The following is a 26413-nucleotide window of genomic DNA, read 5'->3' as shown; positions in this document are numbered from 1 at the left end:
CTGTTAATTACTGCTGATCTAACTTTTTATCGATCACTTAAATCTAAACCTTATACTAGATTCCTTTTTGATCTTGGTAACTATAACGAGATTCAAAATGAATTAAACTCTGTTTCTTGGTCTTATTTACATACTGTTTCTCTTGATGATGCTGTAAATTCATTTTATAATCTTATATATAATTTAAGGGATAAATATATCCCACAGAAACATGTTCAAAGTAGAAAATTTCCCGCTTGGTATACTGCACCCCTAAAAAAAGTCCTGAAGGAAAAGTACAAATTTTTTAAGAAATTCAAAAATTATAACAACCTGGCTGACCATCATACCTTTGTACTATTACGCAATCGGGCAAAAACTTTAGAGAAAGAATGTTTCAAAAATTATATGACTTTAGTAGAAAACGACATTTCCTTGAATCCCAAAGCATTCTGGTCCTACATTAAATCAAGGAACAAAAACAACGTCCTACCTCATATTCTGTATCATGGTGACATTACTGCTGATACGGGGGTGGACATTTGTAATTTGTTTTCTTCCTTCTTTTACTCGACGTTCCTTAAACCGGTCTCTAATCAATCGACTTCCTCTTATCCCTTACCAACCAACGTCTGTTCTGTCACATCTTCCTCTGAAATTGGATCAATTGAAATTCGAAGTGAAAAAGTATTAAATATTTTGAAATCAACTGATATTCATAAAACAGCAGGCCCAGATTTAATTTCTCCAATTTTTATCTCAAAATGTGCTGAAAGCCTAACTTTACCACTAACCATTATCTATAAAAGATCTATTAGTGAGGGCCTTGTACCTTGTATCTGGAAATCAGCATTCATATCTCCTGTACATAAGAAAGGAAAAAAAAACGAAATTTCCAATTACAGGCCTATATCAAAGCTATGTATATTTGCTAAGATATTAGAAAAATTAGTGTACGACCAACTTTTTCCAGCTATCTCGCAATCTCTTAGTATGCAACAACATGGTTTTCAGAAAGGACGCTCAGTTACAACAAATTTACTACTATTTAATGATTTCGTTACTAATGCCATGAACGATCGGTCTCAGGTTGATACTATATATACAGATTATAGTAAAGCATTTGACAAGATTGATCACGATATTCTCCTTGAAAAACTTTTACAGATCGGTATTCATGGTGATCTCTATAGATGGTTCACCTCATACATTACGCGTCGATCACAGGCTGTCTCATTAAATGGATTTATATCGAAATGGATGAATATTCCTTCTGGTGTTCCACAAGGCTCCCTCTTGGGACCTCTATTATTCAATATTTTCATCTTCGATATTGAAAAATGTTTTCAGAATTCAAATGTACTATTATTTGCTGATGATATGAAGATTTTCAAGAGAATAGACAACCGAAATGATGCTTTGGCCCTACAAGATGATTTGTTCAGACTAGAGGCTTATTGCAGCATAAATAAGTTGGAAATTAATGTAGCAAAATGCTCCTGCATAACCTTCACCAGAAAACTATGTCCAGTTGACTTTCCTCATTCAATTAACGGACATAGACTCACAAGGGTATCGGAAATTAGGGATTTGGGAGTCTTTTTAAACTCTGATCTATCCTTTAGTAAACATATTGACAATGTTGTAGCTCGAGCGTCGAAGGCCCTCGGGTTCGTCATCCGGTCCTCCAAATGCTTTACTTCTATAAAATCATACAAAATACTATATTGTGCATACGTAAGAAGTATTGTTGAGTTTGCATCCCAAGTTTGGAACCCAGATTACTCTGGTGCAAGAGACAGATTGGAGCGCATTCAGAAGAGATTCCTGAGGTACGTCAGTAGCCGTTTTGGATTAACCTATACTTCCTATGAAGATGCTTGTAGGTGTCAGCATCTACTTCCTCTTGTCAAAAGAAGGGAGATAGCTGACATCTCAACAATTTTGAACATCCTTAACGGCTCGATTGACTGTCCTCAATTATTGAGCAGACTATCATTGCGTGTACCAAATAGAATGACTAGATGTAATGAGCTCCTTTACATACCTAATACTTTTTCTAATTATGGAAGAAGCTCATTCATCTGGCGTGCAAGCTCCACCGTCAACACACTAATCTTAACAATTTCTATGTTTGACTTATTTAATATTAATGCTATACAAGCTAGAGTAATTATTGCAAATTTGTTTTTCGATGATTAATTTTAATGAAAGTTTATGATTATGATTATGAATTTTTATTTTGATGTATTTATTTTGTCTTTTTGTTTTTTGTTATATATTATATTTTTTATATTATTTCATAATTTTTATCATATTATTATTCTTATTATTCTGATATTTTTATTATACTGTTATTTCTATTTTTTTTCTTTTTTTGTTTTCTTTAACTATCTTACTCTATTATCATTTTTGTTTCTTATTTTAAATGTTTGAGCTTTTCTTTTTTTACCTATATGTGAAAATTATTAATGGTTTACTTAACATAATTATATTTTTTTTACTATCAATCTAATAAACTGTAAACTGTAAATTTTCCAAATAAATAAAATAAAATAAAATAAATAGGACAATGCATACATACTTAAACATAAAGTGATGTAATATAATTGGATAAATATAACCAAAGACTTTTTATAGTTGACGATTTAAGCAAATTTGATCTTGTTCAGATATACTCTTATTATGAGTTCACACATCTGATCAAAGTAAACATTCTTATCTGTAGATTTGAATATAAGATTTTTTCTTCTCAAATAAAAATAAAATGTCTAATAAAGTTTAGAGGTAAATACTTCTATCCTTGAAATTGTCTCTAAGGCGTTCGCTTACTTATATGATGATTAAATTCGTCAAAAATTATTTTATGGAAACCTTTCCCATGTCAAACCGATTTATATAAAACGCAACTCTTGTTAATAGCCCGACGACAAATTTAAATTATAAGAACAGAGAGATTATTTTTATCTATAATGAAACGTTCAGTCGGATGTACAGTAATGAAAATGCTGCAATGTTTAGGAAGACGCATTAGGTTCTACCTGTCAGGTCTTCCTGGTTAATATCTATGTAAAATAAAATTTAACAAATTATTTTGTAAAATAGATATTTATTATGTTGTTAGCATAAATATAATCACCATATTTAATGTTAATGTTAAAAAACAGCTCAAAAACATATTTACTATGCAAGTATGAATACAGACCTAACAATACATGAAGCATAATATTATTTAAAGAAAAAAGTCGAAATAAGCACTCTGCCAATGTAACATCAAAATTTGAATTAAAACCATTCATAAATAGTTTCACCATATTTAATGTTAATGTTGAAATATAGCTCAAATACATATTTACTATTCAAGTATGAATACAGACCTAACAATACACGAAGCATAATAATATTTAAAGAAAAAAGTCAAAATAAGCACTCTGCCAATGTAAAGTCAAATTTTTGAATTAAAACCATTCATTTATTTCAACGTGCATAATGTAGTATGTAGTACCGCAGGGTGCCCGCGCGCGCGCGCGAAAATCCACCTACACCCGACCGATCCCCAAGTCGATAGGGGCGAGTGTCGCGTACGTGTATTTTGATACGTCGTATACTAGTCTCGATTTGAGGGCGCGATTTATGCACAGCGGTGGGTGGTTCCCCACAGTGAATCAGTTCGCTCGTTCAACGTACTGGTACGTAGTTGACGACCTTGCCTTCGGGCTGATGATGAAGAGGTGGAAGAGCGTCAGAGCAGCCCCGAAGAGCTGCAGCCACCCAATATCGGACAGTCGTTCTCTGACCGTCGCACGCGACACATACATTCACACTACGTGTGTACAGTAACGTCCGTCTTGCGCTAGTTGTGATTGGTCGATTATTTGTGTAGGTGTCCCACCCCCTTTCATCCCTTACACACCTCGTTAGTTCAAGTGATACAATTTATTAAATTGGGAAACACTTGCAGATTTATTTTTAATGGTAAGTAATATTTGTTTTTTTTATCACTTAATTCAATTGTTTTTTTTAATGATAGCTGTCCCTATATACATACATATATTGAATATACGGATAAACGTAAATGAATATTTTAATAAAAATAATCTTATTTAAAAAATCCACTTTTATAAAGCTTCTGAAGGGTTGATTTTGAAAAAAAAAATAACAATTAATTAATCAATTTAATATAAAATTTTCACTGTTGTAAATAATTATTAAATACTATTTAATTTATTCATAGTTTAACGTTGTTTCTCTTGATTATTATATTTGCATTTAAAGTTAGTAGTCTGAGAAGAGGGAAGTATTTATCTTTAAGTCCATTCATAATCATTATGTATGTATGTATGTATATATGAAGTGTTATTATTAAAGATAAAGTATAGTTTTTGTGAGAAATTTTGACTAATATTTAATTATTATCTTATTCTATGTTTATTTTTAAATAAATTTACGTACCTAGGGCTGACGATAGGGGGGGGGGGGATCCCTAGAGCACGTGCCATTTGATGAGACTCGATTCTAAAAAAATAGTCCACACTCGTTGTGTATCTCACATTGAAATTTATAAAATATAATTTAAGAAAAGCTTTTTAATTCAAAAAATTTACTTTAAAAAATTGTCTGCGGCACAACTTAAGTATTTACATAGTATTGATTCTGATATTTAAATAATATCAGATTAATATAAATGTACATATGTATATTTAGGATATTACGAAAATAATAATTTGCCTGCGGTGCATGCTTTTACCTTCATAGTCGTAAATATATATATAAAAAAAAGTTGAATTTCCTTTTTGAAATGTTTAAATAGGGTTTGGTGCATCCGCTCTAAAATCGCCAGATTAACAGAACGGCAGCTTTAAAAGTAATTCTCGTTTTCTCGAATGATAGATTGCACATCAGATGACGTGTAACCTTTCGATGTGCACAGATGCAATTATCTAATCGAATCGAATCTTGCCTTATTAAACTCGCCTGAAAGATCCAACTCAATTTTAATAATTACCATTTTAATAAATGCATCTGTGCACATCGAAAGGTTACCCGTCATCTGATGTGCAATCTATCATTCGAGAAGATGAGAATTGCATTTAAAGCAGCCGTCCGTTAATCTGTCATTCAATTTGTCTGGCGATTTTAGAGCGGATGCACCGCATCCGTTTAAATAAGGCCCCCTTACAAAAAATGCCCAGAAAATATTTTTTTCACTTCCGGATTAATTAGCATTAAAAAAGATTAATTTAATTTGAAAATATGTATGTACAATGTATGATCACATACAAAAAATGTACATATCATGCTGCTTTACAATAATCATATTTCATAATGTGTATTGGAATTGTCGTTTATAATGACGGTTATAATAATAATCGTATATAATATGTAATTGTCTAATATGTGCGTGCGTGCGTGCGTGCGTATGTATGAAGTACTCGCTGTTAACACCATGCTCCGTCTCTCTTTCTCCCCTTGGAATCGTATATCATGGAAATATACGCGGCACATCACTTCGTTCACGTTATTGGCCGACAAAAACAAAAGATTTCGTTTTCAAAAAAATTTATTAAATTTTAAATTATTAATTCTGTTTATCCGAATTTCGATATCTTACCGAGTGCATAATTATGTGCACACAGGCAACTAGTATATGTATAATAGCATTTGACATTTAATTTGCATCATTGCCTAGTCTGGTGCTATTTTCATTTAATTGATTCCATTGAATATTATATTTGAAAATTACGAACATTCAGTTTCGTGTCATTTCAAAAATTATTAACTAAAAAAATGCGTTCGTTCGTTTGTTTTTTTTTTTTTATAATCGATATAATAGAATAACAGTGAACTAAAATTTAGTAATTTTTGTCGTAAAAAACACGAGTAAACAATATTGCGCAAAGTGAAATTTTAATTGGAGCATTTCACAACTTTAAGATGAGCACATTTTGGTAAGATTAGAAAGTTCATTGTAATAATAATATTTTCAACTCATGCATATATATACATATATATGCGTTAATACAAAAACAATTTTGTTATTATGAATGCAATTCAAATTATTAAAAGATAAGTACAGCAAAAGCGCAATATCAAACAAAGTAGAACATTCGAGAAAAAACTGCTACAAATTCAATAATAATAATATCAAAAATTAGTGTTAAAGTAAATATCGTATAATCAAGAAATTCCGCAACAGCTATACAATTAAATTATGAAAGTCGATAGCGACTTGTCAACAACCTAAAGGCTAATGGGAAGTTTTCGTTGCTTCAAAATATTGATGTTTATATGTAATATAATTTTTTGATTGGTCTAAATGGATAGTGTATATGTTCAAACATTACTATCTGCATTAGTCGATTCGTATAATTACTCATTTCGCGATAAGTTTTCACACACAGATGTTCGGAGTAAGTTAAATCAATACTATACAATTAGTACACAAAATGAAAATAGTTTTAAGAAACGATTTATGACTCATCCTTCTGGTAGAAATAACGAAAATCGTGTGCATTCAAAGAAAATACGATTTGAATGTACATATATAGAACATTTATGATAAATCTTGTATTAAATATCTAATATAAATGTAATTTCGAAAGAGACTTTGTAACTGTTGTTGGTTCGTAGAAAAGCAAATGAATATTCAAATAAATTTAAATAAAATAAAACTATTCAAATAAATTTAACAAAATGTTTACTATAGATTGACCATGATTAAGCGGTTTATATTACAAATACCGAGCGAAGCCGGGTAAAAACACTAGTAATAAATAAATACAACTTTCAACTTTTATGCACCTTATTATTAATATTGCACTTGTATTTTAAAAGCTTTTGAGACTTTCATAGTAAATTTTATTTTGAGTCGACATTTACAATACGTATGAAAATATGTAGATGTGTGTCAAAAAAAGGCAATGCTTAAGGGCGGCATATTATTGGGGCAAATAAATTGTAGATGATCAGTAAGTTATTTTATCGATCACAGTCTTCTAAACTATTGTCTGTATGTTAAAATAAAACCTAAAACAATAAGACTTTTCATTTTTTTCTATATACATACATATATATATAAGTTACCGACCATTTATTTAAAAAAAAAAACTGTCAATTTTATTAGTTGCTTATTGCGGTAGTAAGATATTACGATAGACACACATAATCATAAGCGGAATTGGTTTCTTTTAGATAGTTTTGCACATGGAAAAAAAATGCTAGCATGCTTAGTCTGCACCATTGCAAAATTACCCCCTAGAGTGTTTTCGATGATTTTTTATACTTGTATTAACAGAGATCGATAACAGTGATTCCTATATTTGAAGAAATGTAAAAAAAAACTTGTCGAAATAATAGAATCGTGCGAATTAACAATGACATGAAGAAACGCCCTTCCCAGTTGGAAACTACGAGCACGTCCATGACGTACAATTGAGTGTTTGGACCTTTAGAGGAGGAAAATATCATTGTTGATTTTTACTGAAATACATATGTATAATTACAGTTAAAACGATTTTATTTTTGAAAAAAGCTTCATATGCCGCGCATTTTTTTTTCAACAGTATTTGACAAAGGTTGCATTTCAAACTATGTATGTATGTATGTTTGTACCTTTACTTTGTTTGGAGAGTTTATTTTGTGTGTGTATTTATTATGTATATACATATTTATACATATGTATGTATGTTTTATATTTATGTACATATTTGCAAATATTGAGAATCTCCAAAGTATCGCAAATAGCGTATGTGTATGTTTAGTTTAATGTTTACCTCGGTTCTGTCAATTAAGCGTTTCTCAATCAAAGACGATCATTGTCGCAGTTTCGCAACGATTCGGTGTAGTTTTTTTTTTTTGAATTTCTGTTTTATTTTCATTTTAATATTTTATTATAATAATTTTATGTGCGCGCGCTTATGTATAAAAGCGCATTAAAATGCACGTATTGCCATTTGAATTTGCGCAACACAACGGACTATCTTTCGCAATTTCAATTCGATTCGAAGATAGTACAACAAATACCGATCGATTCACGGAGCGCGATTTTGAAAAATTCAAACCTGCAGGAGGTCGACTTTAACTTATATAGATATGTAGAATATATTCAAAAAGTTGCATCATAACTGCGAAAGTTCAAGGAATGTATTATTGCACTTATTTATTTATGTATTCGTTAATTTAAAGCACATTATAAATTACGAGACGTGTATATATGTATTGAAAAGCGATGAATGTTTTTTTTTAGTATTTATGTTTTATTTTTTTTAAATAATAATTCAAAATAATTAATTATTATTTTAAACTAGTGTCACATGCTCGACCGTGGTTGTGTGCCTCGTTCCGACGTAGAAATGCATAAAAATGAAAAGTAAATATATAATAATAGCATCTCGAATTTGTTGCATCTTATAAAATGCATAATGTATCAAAAAATTTCTAGATGTTTCTATTGTATTTTATTATGTACTAGAGGTTTTACCCGGCTTCGCTCGGTATTTGTAATATAAACCGCTAAAACATGACTAATCTAATAGTAAACATTTTATTAAATTTATTTGAATAGTTTTATTTTATGTAAATTTTTTTGAATACCCATTTGTTTTTTTTTTTTATTAAATTGACTGTCATGAACAAACAAATATATATACTGACTCTTTCGAAATTATATGTATACCAAAATCGGCCCCAGCGCCCAGAGCCTTTGCCCTTAGGGCTTTGCCCCCTAGGGCTTTACCCCCGGGGACTTTGAATCCTTTCAATCGAAATAAAACGAATCGGCTTTTATGAATCGAAAAAAAATCGAATTTGTCTACGAACTACATACATACAAAGTCTCTTTCCAAATTATATATTAGATAGATCTCCACACTTGTTCGCGCGTCCGCCACATACATATCCATATACAAACATCGCGTCCGTTTTTATAAATATATAATTATTCATACAATCATCTGAATATATTTAACGAATATTTCATTTTATATTAATTGAAATAAAAATATTCCGCTCTTCAAATATTATAAATGTAATCATAAGCGACTTAATTTTGAATGACACTTGAAAATCTTCGTTTTTTTTTTTATTAAATAAAATACCGCTAAAGATTTGATCATCGCCTATTTGAGTTTCTTCTGTAATATTTATTATTCGTTGATATAATATAATATTTACATATTCTGACATTGGAATAGTAAGATCTAAGATCCTTAAAAATATTTTTTTTTAGATTTAAAGTGCACAAGGTTGAATAAAAGCACATTAGCGAAACCTTGATGCACTTTTTGTTGTTGAAAGATAAGAGAATTGTAATACATCTCTTCTAATATGCAAGATTATATTCTTTTAAAGGTGAAGATTTTCTTGAAAGTTATTTTATAAACCGTTGCAATGCCAAATTCTAAATTTAATATTTCTTTTTTTTTAGATAACATTTCTAAGCGATCCTTGACCGTAATATTGATTCAAAAACTCTGTTCAAATTAAAGCATTTAAAATAATAAGCAGGTATATTTTGTTACAAAAAAAGAATGCAAATCTTATTGAAAAGTTAAATTATGACCCATTTTTCGTATATAATATATATCCAAAGATATGCTTTGTTATGTTTATAAATATTTCTCAGTCAAACGTCGCCATTTGCGTATGACAGGTGAGTTTTTATGGGCATTGGAAAAATTATATATACACATACATACATATATTTGTATTATTAATATGACATGTAATAAACGCGAATAATATTAATAGTTTATTACATTTATATTGATTTAAAATCCATTAAAATCGGACAATCGTCTAGAAAACTGTCAACCATCGGAAAGATATGTAATGCGTATTTTGTTTTGTAAGGCTATATTTTTTATTAACCCTTACTTGTCGTATTCGCGTTTGTTTTTTTGGTTTCGATTATTTATGCAAGTGTTTAATGTGTTCCGAGTTGCAACTACCAAGTGTTGGATGTGTTCATGGCAGGTTCGATTTTTATATTACCTAATATTATATTTATTATAACTATGTACTGTCAAAAGTTAATTGGAATAATTTTCCGGTAAACAGTAAGCGATCTGAAAATCATTTTGAAATATCCGGTAATTTGATGTTTTCACTCGTTTATGTACTTTCCTCGATTCTCTGAAATGACGGCTTTACGTGACAATGATACGAATTTCTATATTATAATGTGAATTTAAGCCGGTTTCGTATATGTATGTTTATGTATAAATGATTTAATCAGTTAATTTTGCATACAAATTGAATGCACTTGTTAACAATACTCGTATATATGTATGTATGTATATCGTTACCTACTTTTGATCAAGTTAAAATACTATGTGCTTTTTTTATAATATATCAAATCAACTTTTGCATGATTTTTTTTAATTATAACTCGAAAAATTGTGATTTAAGTAATAGTAAAATATGAAGGTCGATAAAATAGTTTTCATTCATCATTTGTCACTGGAAAAAATGTGTGATTTTGAATTTACGAGGTTTATAAGTAGGTGTAATGATATATATGTATGTTTATTACATATGTGTAACAATTTTACATTGAAAAAAAATAAAAAATGCGGCAATTATATGAGCCGTTATATTTTAAAGTGGCAAAAGTCCACTTTTCTTCATTTTGAGAAATATTGTGCAAAACATTGATTATAATGTTTTGCATTTAGCAATATTTAAAAAATACTGGATGTCTGTAATACGTTTATTCTGCTTTTCCAACATTCTGGATTCTATATCGAATTAAAAAAGGTGATAGCAATTTGTGAATTAAATTAAACAGAAGTAGAGTTTTTGGAACTGAAAATTGGACTTCAAATATAACGGCTCATATGTATCGAGTTAATATTTTGATTTTTAAATGTCTTTATTATCTACATACATATATCTATATATATATATATATATAAAATTGAATTTCTGTCTGTCTTTCTCGTATAGGCTCCTAAACCACTCAACCGATTACGATGGAACTTTCAGAATTTCCAGTATGCATGTCCGGGAAGCTTACTGTGAAAAAAAAACGGGATAAAACCTCTTAATAATAATATTCATAATTACGATTTTACCGACGCGAAATTTTGAAGCGCCATTGTGTAGTCAAAGAAATGTGTTCGTTGGTAACCACGTTACCAGTTGGTTTATGATGACACGGCGGTGATCAGACGTTATTTCATTTGAACCATCACTTGAAACGGGAACGGGAATTGCATGCCTTATTCTGGCACTGCAACGCATGCCGGGTTGAGCTAGTAATACATAAAAATGATTACACACGTTTGCAATACATCTTAGGTCTATTCTTATGGTTACTGATCCACCGGTCATTTTCCATTTAAATACCATTTTAATATTATTGTACACTGCACAGCATAGTAGGAGAAGAAAGCTCAAAAACCAATTGCAGTAAATACGTATTTGGGATTGATCGAAACCATACCTTGAAAGCAGACGATAATCAATATGTTTATTTCCCTTTCATCTTAAAACCAGTTTGTGGGGGATAAGACGGCTCTTACTTTCCACGAAAGCGAGACGACCTGAAAACCTACAATTTGAAAGTATGTACATACATACCTTGCCCCGTCCATTCAAAATCAGATCATTTCACAGACCTTGACATTGGCGTATGACTGGCATAATTGGCATAATGTTTCATTGCGATAGGCCAATTATACACATACGTACGTACGTGTAATTGAATATTAACTTTCGCTACAGTTACAGTCGACAAGGTTTACAAGAATCGGTGGCATTTTTCTTCCCTCGTTTCCAAGTTCATCAACATTTCCACTCTTAAGGTCCCCTTAAGGTTGTATTGAAGCTCAACCTTTTCGATCCGCTCAAGTTCTAGGTCGTTCTGTCTCGCGATCGCTTCAATGTCGCGGGTTCAATAAATCGCCTTTACATCTCGTACAAAAAGAAATTCAATTGATTATTAATGCCGGTATGTTAATGTGGGTTTTTTTTCTTCTTCTTCGTCTTAATACATAATTACACGTGTGCCACGGTGCAAGTGATCACGCCGACATTAATCATGCGTTTCCTATCTTAATTTAAGTGATACTAAACGTTACGCAGCCTTCGCATTCTACATAAATACTGATGTAGGTGTGTTAGTTACACATCGATATTATGTTTTGATAGGTTCTTGAGATCCTTTCCTGGTTTTGAAATTAGTTGGCATTTTTGAAAAAAATAGAATTTTAATATCGAACACGACTTGATTTAAATATTATACGTGTCGGTTTATACTTAAAAGTTTACGTTTGTTTGTTTACTTCTTTAGATAATATACACGAATAGGTGAGAAATACTATTTTTGTGCTAAGTTTTGCGTATTTATTTTTATTTTTAAATACTTTGGTCTATGATAATAGAAGCTACTGATACACTGATCATTGTTTTTTTTTATAGATCACTGGTTGTTTTACCCGGCTTCGCTCAGTATTTGTAATATAAACAGCTTAAACATGGCGAATCTAATAGTAAATATTCAATTGTTTTTTTATTAAATTTATTTGAATCGAAAAAAAATATATATATCGAATAGTCATAGAAACTATTTTGTTTACGAAGTTCCCAATCAATGATACAAAGTCTCTTTCAAAATTACGTATATATTAGATGTATTATATATTATACCAGAATCCGGCGGCCCCCAGGGCCTTCGCCCCCGGCGCCCCTGGGGCCGGAGGCGAATTTATTTGAATATATCGAATTGTCATAGAAACCGATTTGTTTTCGATGTTTCGAACGAAAACTTTATATTTACATACTTACAAAGTCTCTTTCAAAATTATATAAAATATGTCCGTATTCCATAAATAAATAAATAATATCTACAACTTACGTATTTTATATTAAAATATTATTAATGTAAATATTTCGAAATACGAAACACGAACTCAAAACTAACAAAAAATAAAAGTCAATTTCTACCGACTGCTATCTATACACACGAACAATGTTATATTTCTTGGCCAAAATGTAATGCGAAACTGAAACGAAATGTAATAGGTCATCGTGGGTCGAGTGGGCGTGAATGATCGGTTCGACTATTGTGTATAATATGACCGATTTACAATATTCATAATTATATATTAATTTTTAATTGAAGACTATTTAATGTCGATGATTTTTTGGTGCACATTAATACCCCTTTGACGCGTTTTGCAAAATAATCATATGTACATATAGCATCGAAATGAAAAATCATCAAATTAATTTATTAAATACGAAGATAAGCGAACTACTTTCGTCAACTTAAGGCGTAAACACATTGAATCGTATGTTACGGGCGCGTTCTTGGCCTCTTGTGCTGAAAAATCATATCTCATTACGGTTTTTTTTTACGAAAAGTTTCTCTTAAATTTCTAAAAATATGACAATCACCGTTCTCTAACAAATCTATGCATGTCAATACAAGGATTTTTAGCCTGCGTGCCATAGCACAGAATAGGCGTGCTAGCGTTGTTTTTACATGTGCAAAACTATCTTAAAAAAAATAACTGTGACTGTGCCTTTAATATGTTTGGGTGGACGTGTATGATACAAGCTATACAATTACGCGCTGTAATTAGATACAATGTGTGGCATTACATGCTACATTACACGCGTGCTTATTCACGCTCAATGTAATATGTATGTATGTATGTTGTTGCGCTTTTCTATATATCTCCGATATAATTGGTTCGAAATAAAAATCGGAAAGCTTTTAAAAAAACTTTTTTTTTCGTAAGTCCTTTAAAATTCCTTATGCAAATAATTATTATTGCCTTTGTAGATCCTGTTTTTCCTTTTTGGAGTAAGACGCCTACGATGCACAGACGCACCCTGTTTAATTTATTATCGGTCCATTTCCATTTAAAATTTAAAGTTGAAAGTCAATAGCAATATACATATGTATGTATGTATTATATACCTCGTTTAAAGGTTCGGCCTCGAAAATTTCCATTTTCAAATCTGACCGTGGAAAATGCAACTGGTGACAAAAAAGAATAGCCCAAAATGAGAATCAATATGCAAACATGCAGTAAAGGTTTGCACCATTGAAGACCTTCAAGACATGCTATGTAGATATAAGGTTCGTCTTAAATTTAAAAAGCGTTCATTTGAATATATTTCGAAGAAGACTTGTATGCACATAAAAACTGTAAATTAGCTGAAGGTTCCAAATACATATATATATATACATAGTAAGCTTTGACCTTCTGAGAATATCTTAGTTAGAACAAATTATGGCTTAATTATTATACGTATATGTATGTTTGCGGTTTGGAAAAAAATCGAGACTCTTGACGTGTCAACGCTTATTTCAATCAAAATGGCGGTGATTAATTTGGCATACGGGATGGCCCTTACGATGTGATCCTATTTTGCTTCTTATTATTTATAGTATATTCACGGTCATCCTTTAATATGGGCTTTATTGAAACTTTAAGGCGGTCGACTGTTTTCAAGGTCGGTTTATAATAATCGTATGTGGTACATATTCCAGGATGAAATTGCTGATTTTAATTGCTTTCTCGAGGTGATTTATCACGCGCATGTCCGGTTTTTCGATCGATTATCGATATTTAAATGAAGTATATGAATGTTAAGTGTGTAGTGCAATTGTTGACAGGACGATTTCGAAAATACGTACGTACATATAATGAATTGTGGATGATCCGTGTCAAGGTTGGGGAATGTTGTTCTTTTTGTGTGTCGGGATCATTCATGTATTCGACGATTAAAAATGCATGAATTCATTTTTATTTATGTATTGTTTAAGATACAGTTATGTTTCATTATGATTAAATATTATATTACAAGCCATTTTTCCTTAAGGCTAAAGTTTGGGCTCTACGTGCAGCAATGCAGGACAAACTTTTTGTTTGCATGAATTTTGACACATTCAATTGTCCAGATGACATTGTTACCAAAAAAAAAAAACCCATGATGTGTTTATTTTAAGAGGAATTTTTGAGCGGGTAAATTTTTGTATGCGATGTTTTGTTATGATGTTTCGAAGTGATCTTAGTTTAGCTTTAGTTTACATATTACATATATGTATGTATTATATGAAAACGGATTATTTCCCAGCCCACACGACAATCGTTGCCACGAAAATCGCGAATAAGGAATATTTGGTACTCGAGTTCTCGTTAGTATGATAGTTCGCGTGGGTGACTCTCGATGGATGGACTTTTCGGGTGTTAGATGTTCCGTGATGGAGATTTTTGTGACTTTTGCGAAATCATTTTGTGCGGAATAATCACCGAACCGTATTGTATGTATCTTTAGTCATCGTTATGGAATGTCGTTGATAACACTGAGCAACAAAAAAAATTACCGGAGCGGAGACTAATGACTAGTCACCGGACCCAGAAAGTGCCGCGTATTGTTCAAAGGTTGTAAATGCATTGTTAAAGGTTTGCCGAACCTTTGTTACAACAATGGAACAATGGATAGCACTGTGACTATCCGGTGTCTACTAATGACTTACTTAATTCGAATATGACAATGATTTTTCGTGGCCTCTACTTTTTTATGAGATACTAATGGTTTTACCCGGCTTCGCTCGGTATTTGTAATATAAACCGCTTTAACATGGCTAATCTAATAGTAAACATTTAATTAAATTTATTTGAATGGTTTTATTTCATTTAAAATAAATTGAAATTAATCGTTTTACAGCATAACATGAAATGACTAAATTATCAATTTTTGCTGTTTGTTTTCAATATACATTATAAATAATTCTAACTAATTTAATTAAAACCAGTGCAAAACTCTGTCGCTATAAATATGTATTGTAGATGAATTTTTGGTGCAAACAATGTGCATGTATGTACATACGTATGTATGTTTAAGCTGAATTTTATTTGAATAATTTTCTATTTTGGTATTAATGGAAAAAATATAAATGCGCATTTGTATTGTAAATAAAATTTCGCACTTTTCATATTTTAAATACATAGATATATTTAGCTATTAATTTTCAAGATGATTGATAATTTAAATGACACGTGTACTTAAATCATTCTTACCACTTATACATACGTTGCATCATCCATTCATCAATCATACGTGTGACACTTTGACTAGGTATTCACACGTTTTTTTTTATCATTATGTACAAATGCATTCGCTTTAGAAAAATTTCTACATTTTCCTTTCGTTTTCGTTGCAAGCATTTATTTATTCATTCAGGAATACATTACGAAATTTGGCCTAAAAACATTGGCAAACTTCGTTGCTAGGCTGAATTATACTTTACGTATTATATACATACATATGTACGATAGAATGATGACAGGGTATACGTTGAATACGTCAAATAGTTAATTAAAATACGCATATTTTTTAACAACCGATAAAAATATCGTCATCATACATTAACACATATCGTAAACATAAATGATTACATAAAATTTGTTTTTAATATAAACAATATATGTATACAGTGTTGTATGTATATATGTTTTTAATTATAATAAACAATTGCGTGTCTGCCAATACTTTTCAAAATGGAACTTTGATCTTAGCATACGAATTAGCGAATTGATCGTTTTAATGATGTTTACACTTTGTAGTTTTTATTGTTATGTAAGTAGTAAGTACTTAAATGGTGGCGCAGTTCGGAAACATTGTACTACATATTATATGTATATACTGATTGATTTGTTTTTTTCCAGGTGTCACCAACGATGATTACCTTCAGATAGTGATCAGTGTAGTTCCTAGTGTGTACATAAATCTGTATTCTGAGTGACATTTGACTGTGTGTTCGAGAGTAAAGCACGAGATTGAAGATGAAGGATTTGATTCAAGTTTGGAACCGAGTGGCCGGTAGGACTTACAGCGCGGTCAACACAGGAACACACCAAGAAAACTCCGATGACATAAATTTAGAAAAACAATGCAAATTTTCCGGCTCAAAGCAGGCGAAAAGAAGTAGAAGTGAGTATTTTTTTGATTGATTAAAAAAAATGCGTTGAAAATATGCAAAAATTGTTATTAATTTACTAAACTCTTTGCTTTTAATTAATTTGTTTATATTAAGATCATTTTTTTATATAGAGATGACTTGTATATTTTTTTAAAAAACGTTATCCAAATGTTGTGATTTTTTTATCATTTTGAAAAAAATGACGAATATAATAATTATTGCAAATTATGAAATAAATTTAATCGTAGGTATAAGAAGCGTTTCAAATAAATTTCGCCATTAATTTTTAAAGCTTGAAAACAGGTGTTAAAAGATTTATTTTATAATGAATATTTATTTAATTGTATTTTTCGGGTCTACCTCACGGGCCCGAATGTGAAACGCCCGAAAACGCAAATATCGGAAGGCAAAGATCGAAAATTGAAAGATCTTAAGTCGAAAGATAAAAAAGGGTACATACTCACTTAATTTGCGCGAGCAGGATACAACAGGAACAAGGGGAACAGGCTTTTCCTCCCGTATTCTGCGCGCGCACATTAATACGGGAGGAAAAGCCTGTTCCTCTTGTTCCTGTTGTATCCTGCTCGCGCAAATTAAGTGAGTATGTACGTGAGTATGTGCCGTTTACCATGCACCCTTTTTTATCTTTCGACTTAAAATCTTTCGATTTTCGATCTTTGCCTTCCGATATTTGCGTTTTCGGGCATTTCAGGCCCGTCACGGAGACCGGTATTTTTCACATGTGTAAGTACTCGGATATTTTTATTTTTATTTACATTTTCGGATTGATCCTGAGTGACACCTATTATAGTATTAAACTTGTGCATATGTAAATAAATTTATAGATTACTCGTGGTTTTACCCGGCTTCGCTCGGTATTTTTAATATAAACAGCTTAAACATGGCAAAACAATCATAGTTGTTTTGTCATAATACTGCTGCTACTTGATATGTATAGGTACATATTATATGTATATATAGATGTATGTGCTAATTCAATTCTCTAAATCCATGAACTTTAGAAATTTTAGAAAGAAATAACCCAAAAAAAAATCGCCAGCTTAAATATCGCTAGCAAATTATTTGAAAATAATGAAATACACAAATGTATATTATAATAAATTAAATATATCCTAGTATTAAGAATTGTTGGCGTTGTTAAAATTGATTAATACTTAAATGAAAGTGATCCCACCGCTGCCACCTATATTTTAAATATATCATAATATAAATGTGATGCAAATATACTATTAATTTAAATTAATTGCCACTAGGTCGTCAATTATGTGGTACTATTATTATATGTAGTATAATAAATTTCTCGATAACCCAGGGCGGGTCTTAGTCTTCTTCAACATTGTCCTCAATTATCCTCTTTGTTGGGGTGTTGACCTCTAGCTGGGTACCTTGATCATTCTTGTATTCCTTTGCCAGATCGTGTTGAGCTTTTTTTTCGAATCTTGCTGTTTTTAAGATGAACGGATAATTAGCCCAATGCATTTTAGTTCTTGGCTGCCTAATAACGTGTTTAAATTACGTTTCTTTCTCCTCTGTGTCTATTGTTTTTAGATTGCTATGACTCTTGCTATGACTGTTTAGCTTGTCTAGCAATAGTCCTACGTAATGTACAAGTTATAGAGTTTGATCATAATTATTATATGTTCATGGACAAATTTATACTGAGAATGAAATTATATAATATAATGAAGGAAGAGCAAGTTTTTAGTGTAGGATTGTATGAAAAGAATGAATGCAATTTCATTTACAGATTGATTGATTCCTCTTGATTGGAACATTCAAAATCACACCAAAACATTTTATCCCAAATTCCCGGCTGGCCAGATTAACCAGCATCCCAATTAAACGGAATCCATTGTATTCGTTATTATATTTGTTTGCATTTTGTTTTTTCCTATTTGGATACTATGTATTTTATTACGTATATATGTACATATGTATGTCTTATAGAATCTTCTTTCAAAAACCGTATGCGGTCTAAATTTGAATATCACGATATATGTACATAAATATGTATGAATGTAGTATAACGAATTTTATGCTTCAGAATTGAAAATTTAAGCTTTGGATATGTATGTATGTATGTATGTATATACAAAGTCAATTTTTCTTATAATCCAATGATAGTATTTCACTTAGTAAAATGCGTTTCTTTATAAAATAAAAAGGAGACAATTTAAATGCGCATTTATCGTAAACATTTCGTAAAATTTGTGTGGATTGAAAAAAATATTATATTATTTGAAAATATAAATGAACAATTTAAAATTAATTTCGTATATATTAAAAAAGCAGCAATAGAAATAAATTAAAATTAGATGATAAAAAAAACTTAAATATAATATTTAATACACTTAAAATACTAAATAAGCAATAAGCCCAAAAATCTCTAGCAAATAAACAAAAAAAATACTTGATCATTTGAAAAATTACAAATCCATTGTTTTGTAATTTTTTGTCCATTGCAAAACCATTGTCAGCTTTTTAATATCAAATACAGGCATTTGAGCAGCTATTTTCATAACAGCAAAAATATAAAGCAACCTAAAATGAACGAAATGCGCATTAACGCTGAGCGCTAAACATCTCGCATATAGAATCGGCAACTGTCACAGTTGGCCCACTCTGTTTAATATGTACATAGATGTTTTATCTTAATAACTCGCGAGTTAAGAATTTGGGAATTAAACTGCAAATTTGTTGTAGTTATATTATATTATATCTTTAACTACGCACTTTTCAATTGTTAAATGATCGATTTTGTTTTATTTCATACTACGTTTAAAATATTTGCTCAGTATAATATTTTTTATTTAACAGAAATATATTTATTAAACGCGCATTTTTCTTTTATTCTAATGCGCAAGTGATTCGTTCTAAGGAGCAAAGATTTTTTTTAAACGCACCGTTAAATCGTAATGAAAAAAATACAAATTTTTATATAATTTCAATAAATGCTCTGGGTGTCAATAAGTGCATTCATAGCTCAATTTCACAAAATCTGTCGGTCAATGGATTGTCATCGTATTGCGTCGAGCTTACGCACGCATATGATTATCATTGACAATCATTCATTCACAGTAGAGTACTCTGGGTATTTTGACGTTGATACGCGATAATTGATACTCTTCACTGTTTAACTTTTTTTATGACTGACTTATTACGCTATAATTACGTTATGAATGGCGTCGAATTTGTAAGACGAAAGTGGCGTTGACCTCAAACGAACCGGTCGGTCATCGGCGTATTTCCGATCACGGTCAAATTTAAAAATCCACAACGAACTGGTCAAACTTCGACGTGAGATGTGACCGGTAGAGTTTTCACATTTCCTCGATATGTCGAGACGAAAAAAATAAAAACAAAAACAAACGGTATTTCACGAACGAGACCGATATATCAACATCAACTTCACGGTCAATCGAACCTACCCACGGAGCATGTCATCAAACTCTACATATATAAATTATGTATATCATAAAAAGCACATATGAATTTAATATGGTTATGATGTATGCAGATAGTATCTTGAACATGCATTTTTTCCTTTTGGTTTTTTTTTTGTTTTGATATGCTAATTAAATGTCCGCAGTGATATTCATGAAAAGTTTCGGGAAAATCCCGCGTGTGCTTATTTTTTTTTCAAACTTGTATATGTAATATCCCGGTCGGATTGAAACCAGTTTTTCGTGATGATATAATAAAATAAAGTGCATGTGCAGGTGCCTCGAGATGTGCTCGGTATTTTTATTATATAATATATGATTATTTTGGGGTATTTATTTATGCTTATCTTTAAGTAAGCGAATACTTTTTTATAAATTAGTTTTTAAGTAAACTGTTGCATTTATGTATGTATGTATGTATTTAAAATGCAACTGCATGTGAATGATGTGCTGCACGTGAATGACGTGCATTGTTTATAAATGGTTTATTGTACTGTTGGTAAATAAATTACCTATATAATATGTATAAGTATGTTTTTTGCATATTTACATATGTATATTGTGTCGTTTTATTATCTGTACATTTGTCTTATATGTGTCAAAGCTCGTTATGTAGATTTGATGGGCATTTAATTTTTTAACAAGATGTAAATGTATAATAATAATGTTTGTTTGAAAAAGTTATGGGTAAAGCTCCACCCAATGTTTCCTATGCGTAATTGTGGGGTGAAGTTGATGTTTTTTTAAACCACATTCTCCCGGGTACCCTTCAAACACTTATTTCACCCATCTTTCCATTATCCATCATCCATATTGTCCGTTCTTCTAGCTGCGTCTTCAATCTGTACTCTCTCCACTAAGCTACCCTCGTCATACTTCTCATCCACATATTCCGTTTTCAATCTCTCCCCGTTATGCCAAGCATACAGTGTTCCATGCTTCTTTCAGTGCACTGAACTGTAGCATTATGGCGTTTAATTTTTGCTTCCATGCGTCATTAATATAATATATATGTATGTATGTATAGTGTAACTTTGTTGCTTTGTTATAATTATGGACGTTGAGAATAAATGTTGAGAGTAGTGCTTTTTCAGCCGAGAATCTCATTTCCCAATGATTTTTAAAATATCTTTCTTTACATAACAGCTTTTTATTAATTTCACTCTTTTCAGCTTTTTATTAATGTTAGTTCAGTGACATTCCTGCCCGTCAAAAATTTGTGATATGACGATTGGGCCACTTCCACTATTTAAATCGTTTTGATATTTTACCGACATACGGAGGTTAGCATTGAAGTAAGCCAATTCCTCTGAAATGAAGAATTTATCATTATCATAATCATTGAAAATTACTTCGGAATCTACTGTCAGATCGCAGCGATGACAGCCCGCTATCCAATCGCGGCTTTCTACCGTCTACATTTGAAAATACTATGTCGACAGTATTTTAAAAATTTCAGAATCCGTCTAATAAAAATATATCTAAAAAAATATTGTTTCATATAATTTATGAACCATTATTTGTTGCTTCTAATATTGGAAGTAATAAGTGAAAGTCCAACTTTCAGCTCCAAAACCACCATTTCTGTTTGACAAATTGCTATCAATTCTTTTAATTCCATATGTCCAGAATCTTGGAAAGGCAGAATAAGCGTATTACAGGCCATCAGTATTTTAAACATTGTTAAACGCAAAATATTATATATGTATGTACATATGTATATTCAATGTTTTGCGAGATATTTCTCAAAATGAAGAAAAGTGTACTTATGCCACTTTCAAATATAACGGCTTATATTGATTATTTTTTAATTTTACAATTTTATACAATCGTTGGAACTTTAAATACCAAAACTTTAACAACCAGACTTTACATTACAGGTTCTCAATATCTGTGTATGTGCATATATGTATATGTACATACATACATATAGTATATTGGATACAAAAAGATATTCATAAAATGTTTGTATGTTGCTCATTTTATAGCCATTTTTTATTAAAAAGAATCATCTGTTTCCCATTTCAAATACATTAATTATTTTTTTCCAAAATTCAATGGAATTTACATACTGTTCAAAGTCAAAGATCCACGCACAGCCAGTGCTCCGTCCAGAATGCCTTGGTTTGGTCTTAGTACCTGCTTATAAAGGACAGTTCGCTCACTGCATCTTCTTCGACGCGATTGCTTACCTATTATTATAGTCACGTACTAGATATGCAGTCCCACGGTCTCGGTATACAATCAGTTCTGAGAACTCTCGCGGGAAGTGGCTTGGTACCGTTACCGACCACTAAGTCCATTCGGGGACTCCAATGTTAGCCGACAGCCTGGAGATAAACTCTTAGAAAACCAATTATAACGCCGGCTCCTTTTAGCATATACTACAATACTTTCAGTAGCTCTTAAATCACCACTTTGATTCGAATAAAAAATCAAGATATCATTTTTAACTTTAATTAATCACGCCAATAAAAATAAAATCTCAAAACAACACATTAAATGGAACTTTGTGTAAAGAGTTAGAGACCAACTTACGATTCTGAGAAACCTTAAGTTGTCCTTTACGAGTCAACACCATGTACTTAAACACCGTATATATATGCCCCATAATCAGTCAAGCATTAAAAATTTTATGTATATGTAATTCGATGACAACGGCATTTAATTACACCCGGAAATTCCCACGTGCAATGCGAAATCAGATTAATCAAATCATACCGCATTTTGCCAATTGAATGTGACAATCGAACCGTTCGCGGAATGAAATAATCTGACACGGAATTGTTGTGTTTGACCCGCTGTCTGTAATTGGATTTTAATTGTCCCCGCGATTAATGTCATTATTACGAGCGTGTCTAATGTATAATTTCCAATAAAATTAATTTGTAAATTTATTGTTGTACGCGTTGTTGTTCGTGGCACGAACGCGATTAATATTAAAATATATGTAAGTATAACAAAACACGTAATGAGTATTATTTTTGATATTTTTTTGTTTATTATCACGATCGGCAGATTGTGTAATACTAGTATGTAAATTTGTTTTGGATTTTTGTTGCGATTTTATAATGTTATTTAATAATTCGAAGGCTCGTTGCCGCAAAATGGTGTTGAATAATTTTCGCGTTTTCCGATTATTATGTGTATGCGCGCGCGGTTACGTTGAAGATGTCGAAATGCGAAAAATTTTATCCATAACAAGGAAGTCAAATAAATCAATTTTACATTGTCGTTAAATATGAAAGATTTGTCGTTCCGCGTTCAATGATGACGTCAGTTGTAAAGCTTAGGTGGGATTAACGATAAGTATACATACATATGTACATATGTTTGTTATTTAATGAATACGTTGCATTTTTTATTTAATTATTAAAATAATAATTATAAAAATATCATAATCGATCAAATTTTCTTTCATATTGAGAAATAATTATAAAAAAATGGGATATGACCAACCCACGACTTTATCTACATAGGTATGTATTTGAGGAATATAACACGTTCACACATACCGGCTGTCAGCATTTTCGATACAAATTGAGAAACTTACACAAGACAAAAGTTCTACTTCCGGTTGTCGGACTTTATTCAAATTTTTTTATTACTTAAAATCACTATAAATATTATACTCATTAAATATCAAGAAGATCAAAATAAGTTAAAAGGTCAAAATAAAATAATGAAATATCGTTTAAAAAAAAATTACAACTTCCGGTTTACTAATTCTGACCAAAACCTTATCAACTCTTAGTTAGTACATAAAAAATACAAATATAAATTTTCAGTTTGATACGTTCGGGTGTGTGGAAAAAATCGTATGGTCACAACATTTTTGGGTTTTCTAAGAGAAAAAAATCCCACTTCCGGTTTATTAAATGTAGTGATTTTTTTTTATTTTCACTGCATTGATAAAAGGACTATACTTGAATTTTCTAGTGAATAGTACACATATTTAAGGGATCGAAAAAAAATTGTGGAAGAAAAATCGAACAAGAGTAAACTGCTACTTTAGGTTGACGGATGCTCACCAAATTTTATATATATATATATATATATATATATATATATATATATATATATATATATATATATATATATATATATATATATATATATATATATATATATATATATATATATATATATACATATACATAACTTGGTATTAAGCTTAAACTTATATATAATATATGAAATTTCAATTCAATAAACCAAAAGACACCCCTTTGGACACAATATGGAGTTAAAAGTCCGACTTTTCTAACGATTTATTTATCTTATGCTTATAATTTTCTCAGTTTGTAATACAAACTACGCTTAGTACGCTTATAATATTAAAATTTTTAAACATAGTTTTTTTTATGCAAACTGAATAGATATGTTAAACTGAGGCTTATTGCATCTAAAATGAAATCATTGTCGTAACGTCTGATGTAACACGGGTTGATTTCTCAATCAATGCTAAAAATGCATAAAAATCAGTGTCAATCGGAAGCTTCATACGATTTCATCACACATTCATACATACGTAATTTGGCAATTATGCAAAATATGATTTGAAGAAAAAAGTTGCAAATAATGAATTTTACTGAAAATGTCAAAATTTAACATACGGCCAAACACATTATAATTTAAGCGCATTGCGAAATTCCTAAACGGAATATTTTCACCATATATAATAGGCGTAGCAATTAGCTTTAAATATGCGTATTAATGAAATAGAGCACATACGAACTGTACAGTTATCAAGTTTGAAACTGCTTTTTTTGTATACGATTTTTGATTGAAATGCGGAATTATTACTACTGTCAAAATGGTATCGCTAATGACACGCAATGTGTATTTCCAAATTAGCAATTTTCTCGGTAAGTCATTGCATAAATGGAAAATAGAATCTGGTTTATTGTTTTGCATTCAGGCGTAACATTATCAAAATTGCACTAATGCGACATGTATTAACATATTTATTATTATAGCATAAAGCATAAGCATATTTATTATTATATTAAACCCAAGTTTAATAATTATTAACGACCCAAAGCAGGCTTTGAAAGTGCTGCCTGGACCCTAGAAATGGGGCACGTGTACAGCTAAATCATCATTCTTTTGGATTCGTATCTACCGATGATAATAATCAGGTTTTGTGTATTCAAAGTGCGTTGCGAGTGTTTCTCGAATTCACAATGACGATATTATCTTCATGAGTGGGCATTTTTTTGAAGAAAATTTTCACTGACTTTTTCCTCTTCGTTTGTGTTTCGACAAAGGAAAAGTGTTGAAATATTAAATTGAATATTAATCTTGAGATACGGTTCGTTGGTGATGTGTCGTTCTTGCTCCGACCTAGAAGACGTTGGGGATTTTGCGAAAACGTAACATAGCGTGATGATACCATTCGCATAATAATAATTGTATAATTTCATAATGTTCATTCGTGTCAATATATTGCTTCGTATATATGTTTCTCATACTTAAATAAGACATTTACAACGGGGACAATGTGTCTGATGTGTGTATGTAAACATTAGGTAGAGATTGTAAACCATATGGTATGATTGGCTGTTTCAAAATCATGAATCGGATGAATGGAATGGTGGTTGTAAAGGCCTATCCAGAAAACCAGTGTATTATATTTGGAAGTATCTTATTTGTGTAGAAATATAGTCACGTAATCGCATGATATGTAAATGTCAGAGCAAATTGCCGACAGTGAATAAGTCGTCTCAGTGTGGTCAAAACAATAAAATACTACAAAACAATAATATAATAGAAATTTAACAATAATATTGATATTAAATATATAATATTTAATATTCTAGGTATACATTTTATTTCAATTTTAGCCCATACAAAGATGGGTACTTTCATTAGTATCATCATGATGATGGTCTTTCCAATACGCGTCCATTCGTCTCTGTTTTGGTCAACTCTTCTCTATCTCATTTCACTCATCTTTCTAATTTTTTCCACCCATCTCCCATACAGCTTTTCTTTGACCCTTTTAAATTTAATATGATACAGTGGCGTG

The 26413-nt window shown here is 30.8% G+C and overlaps 1 protein-coding gene across 1 annotated transcript in view; it reads left to right on the top strand.

The window, feature by feature from the left end:
• Positions 1–3463: 3463 nt before the first annotated feature.
• The window catches only part of LOC143909813 (scavenger receptor class B member 1-like), a 66703-nt gene continuing 43753 nt past the window's right edge, over positions 3464–26413 (top strand). The window contains exons 1-2 of the mRNA XM_077428023.1: positions 3464–3954; positions 16665–16929. Coding sequence (XP_077284149.1) covers positions 16782–16929 — 148 coding nt within the window. The 5' untranslated portion in view covers positions 3464–3954; positions 16665–16781. The remainder of the gene's footprint in view (positions 3955–16664; positions 16930–26413) is intronic.

The sequence above is a fragment of the Arctopsyche grandis genome, chromosome 3 (assembly GCF_051622035.1).
Source record: "Arctopsyche grandis isolate Sample6627 chromosome 3, ASM5162203v2, whole genome shotgun sequence".
NCBI classification, from domain to species: domain Eukaryota; kingdom Metazoa; phylum Arthropoda; class Insecta; order Trichoptera; family Hydropsychidae; genus Arctopsyche; species Arctopsyche grandis.
The sequence above is the reverse complement of the archived record's forward strand: the minus strand, read 5'-3'. Positions and strand labels throughout refer to the sequence as shown.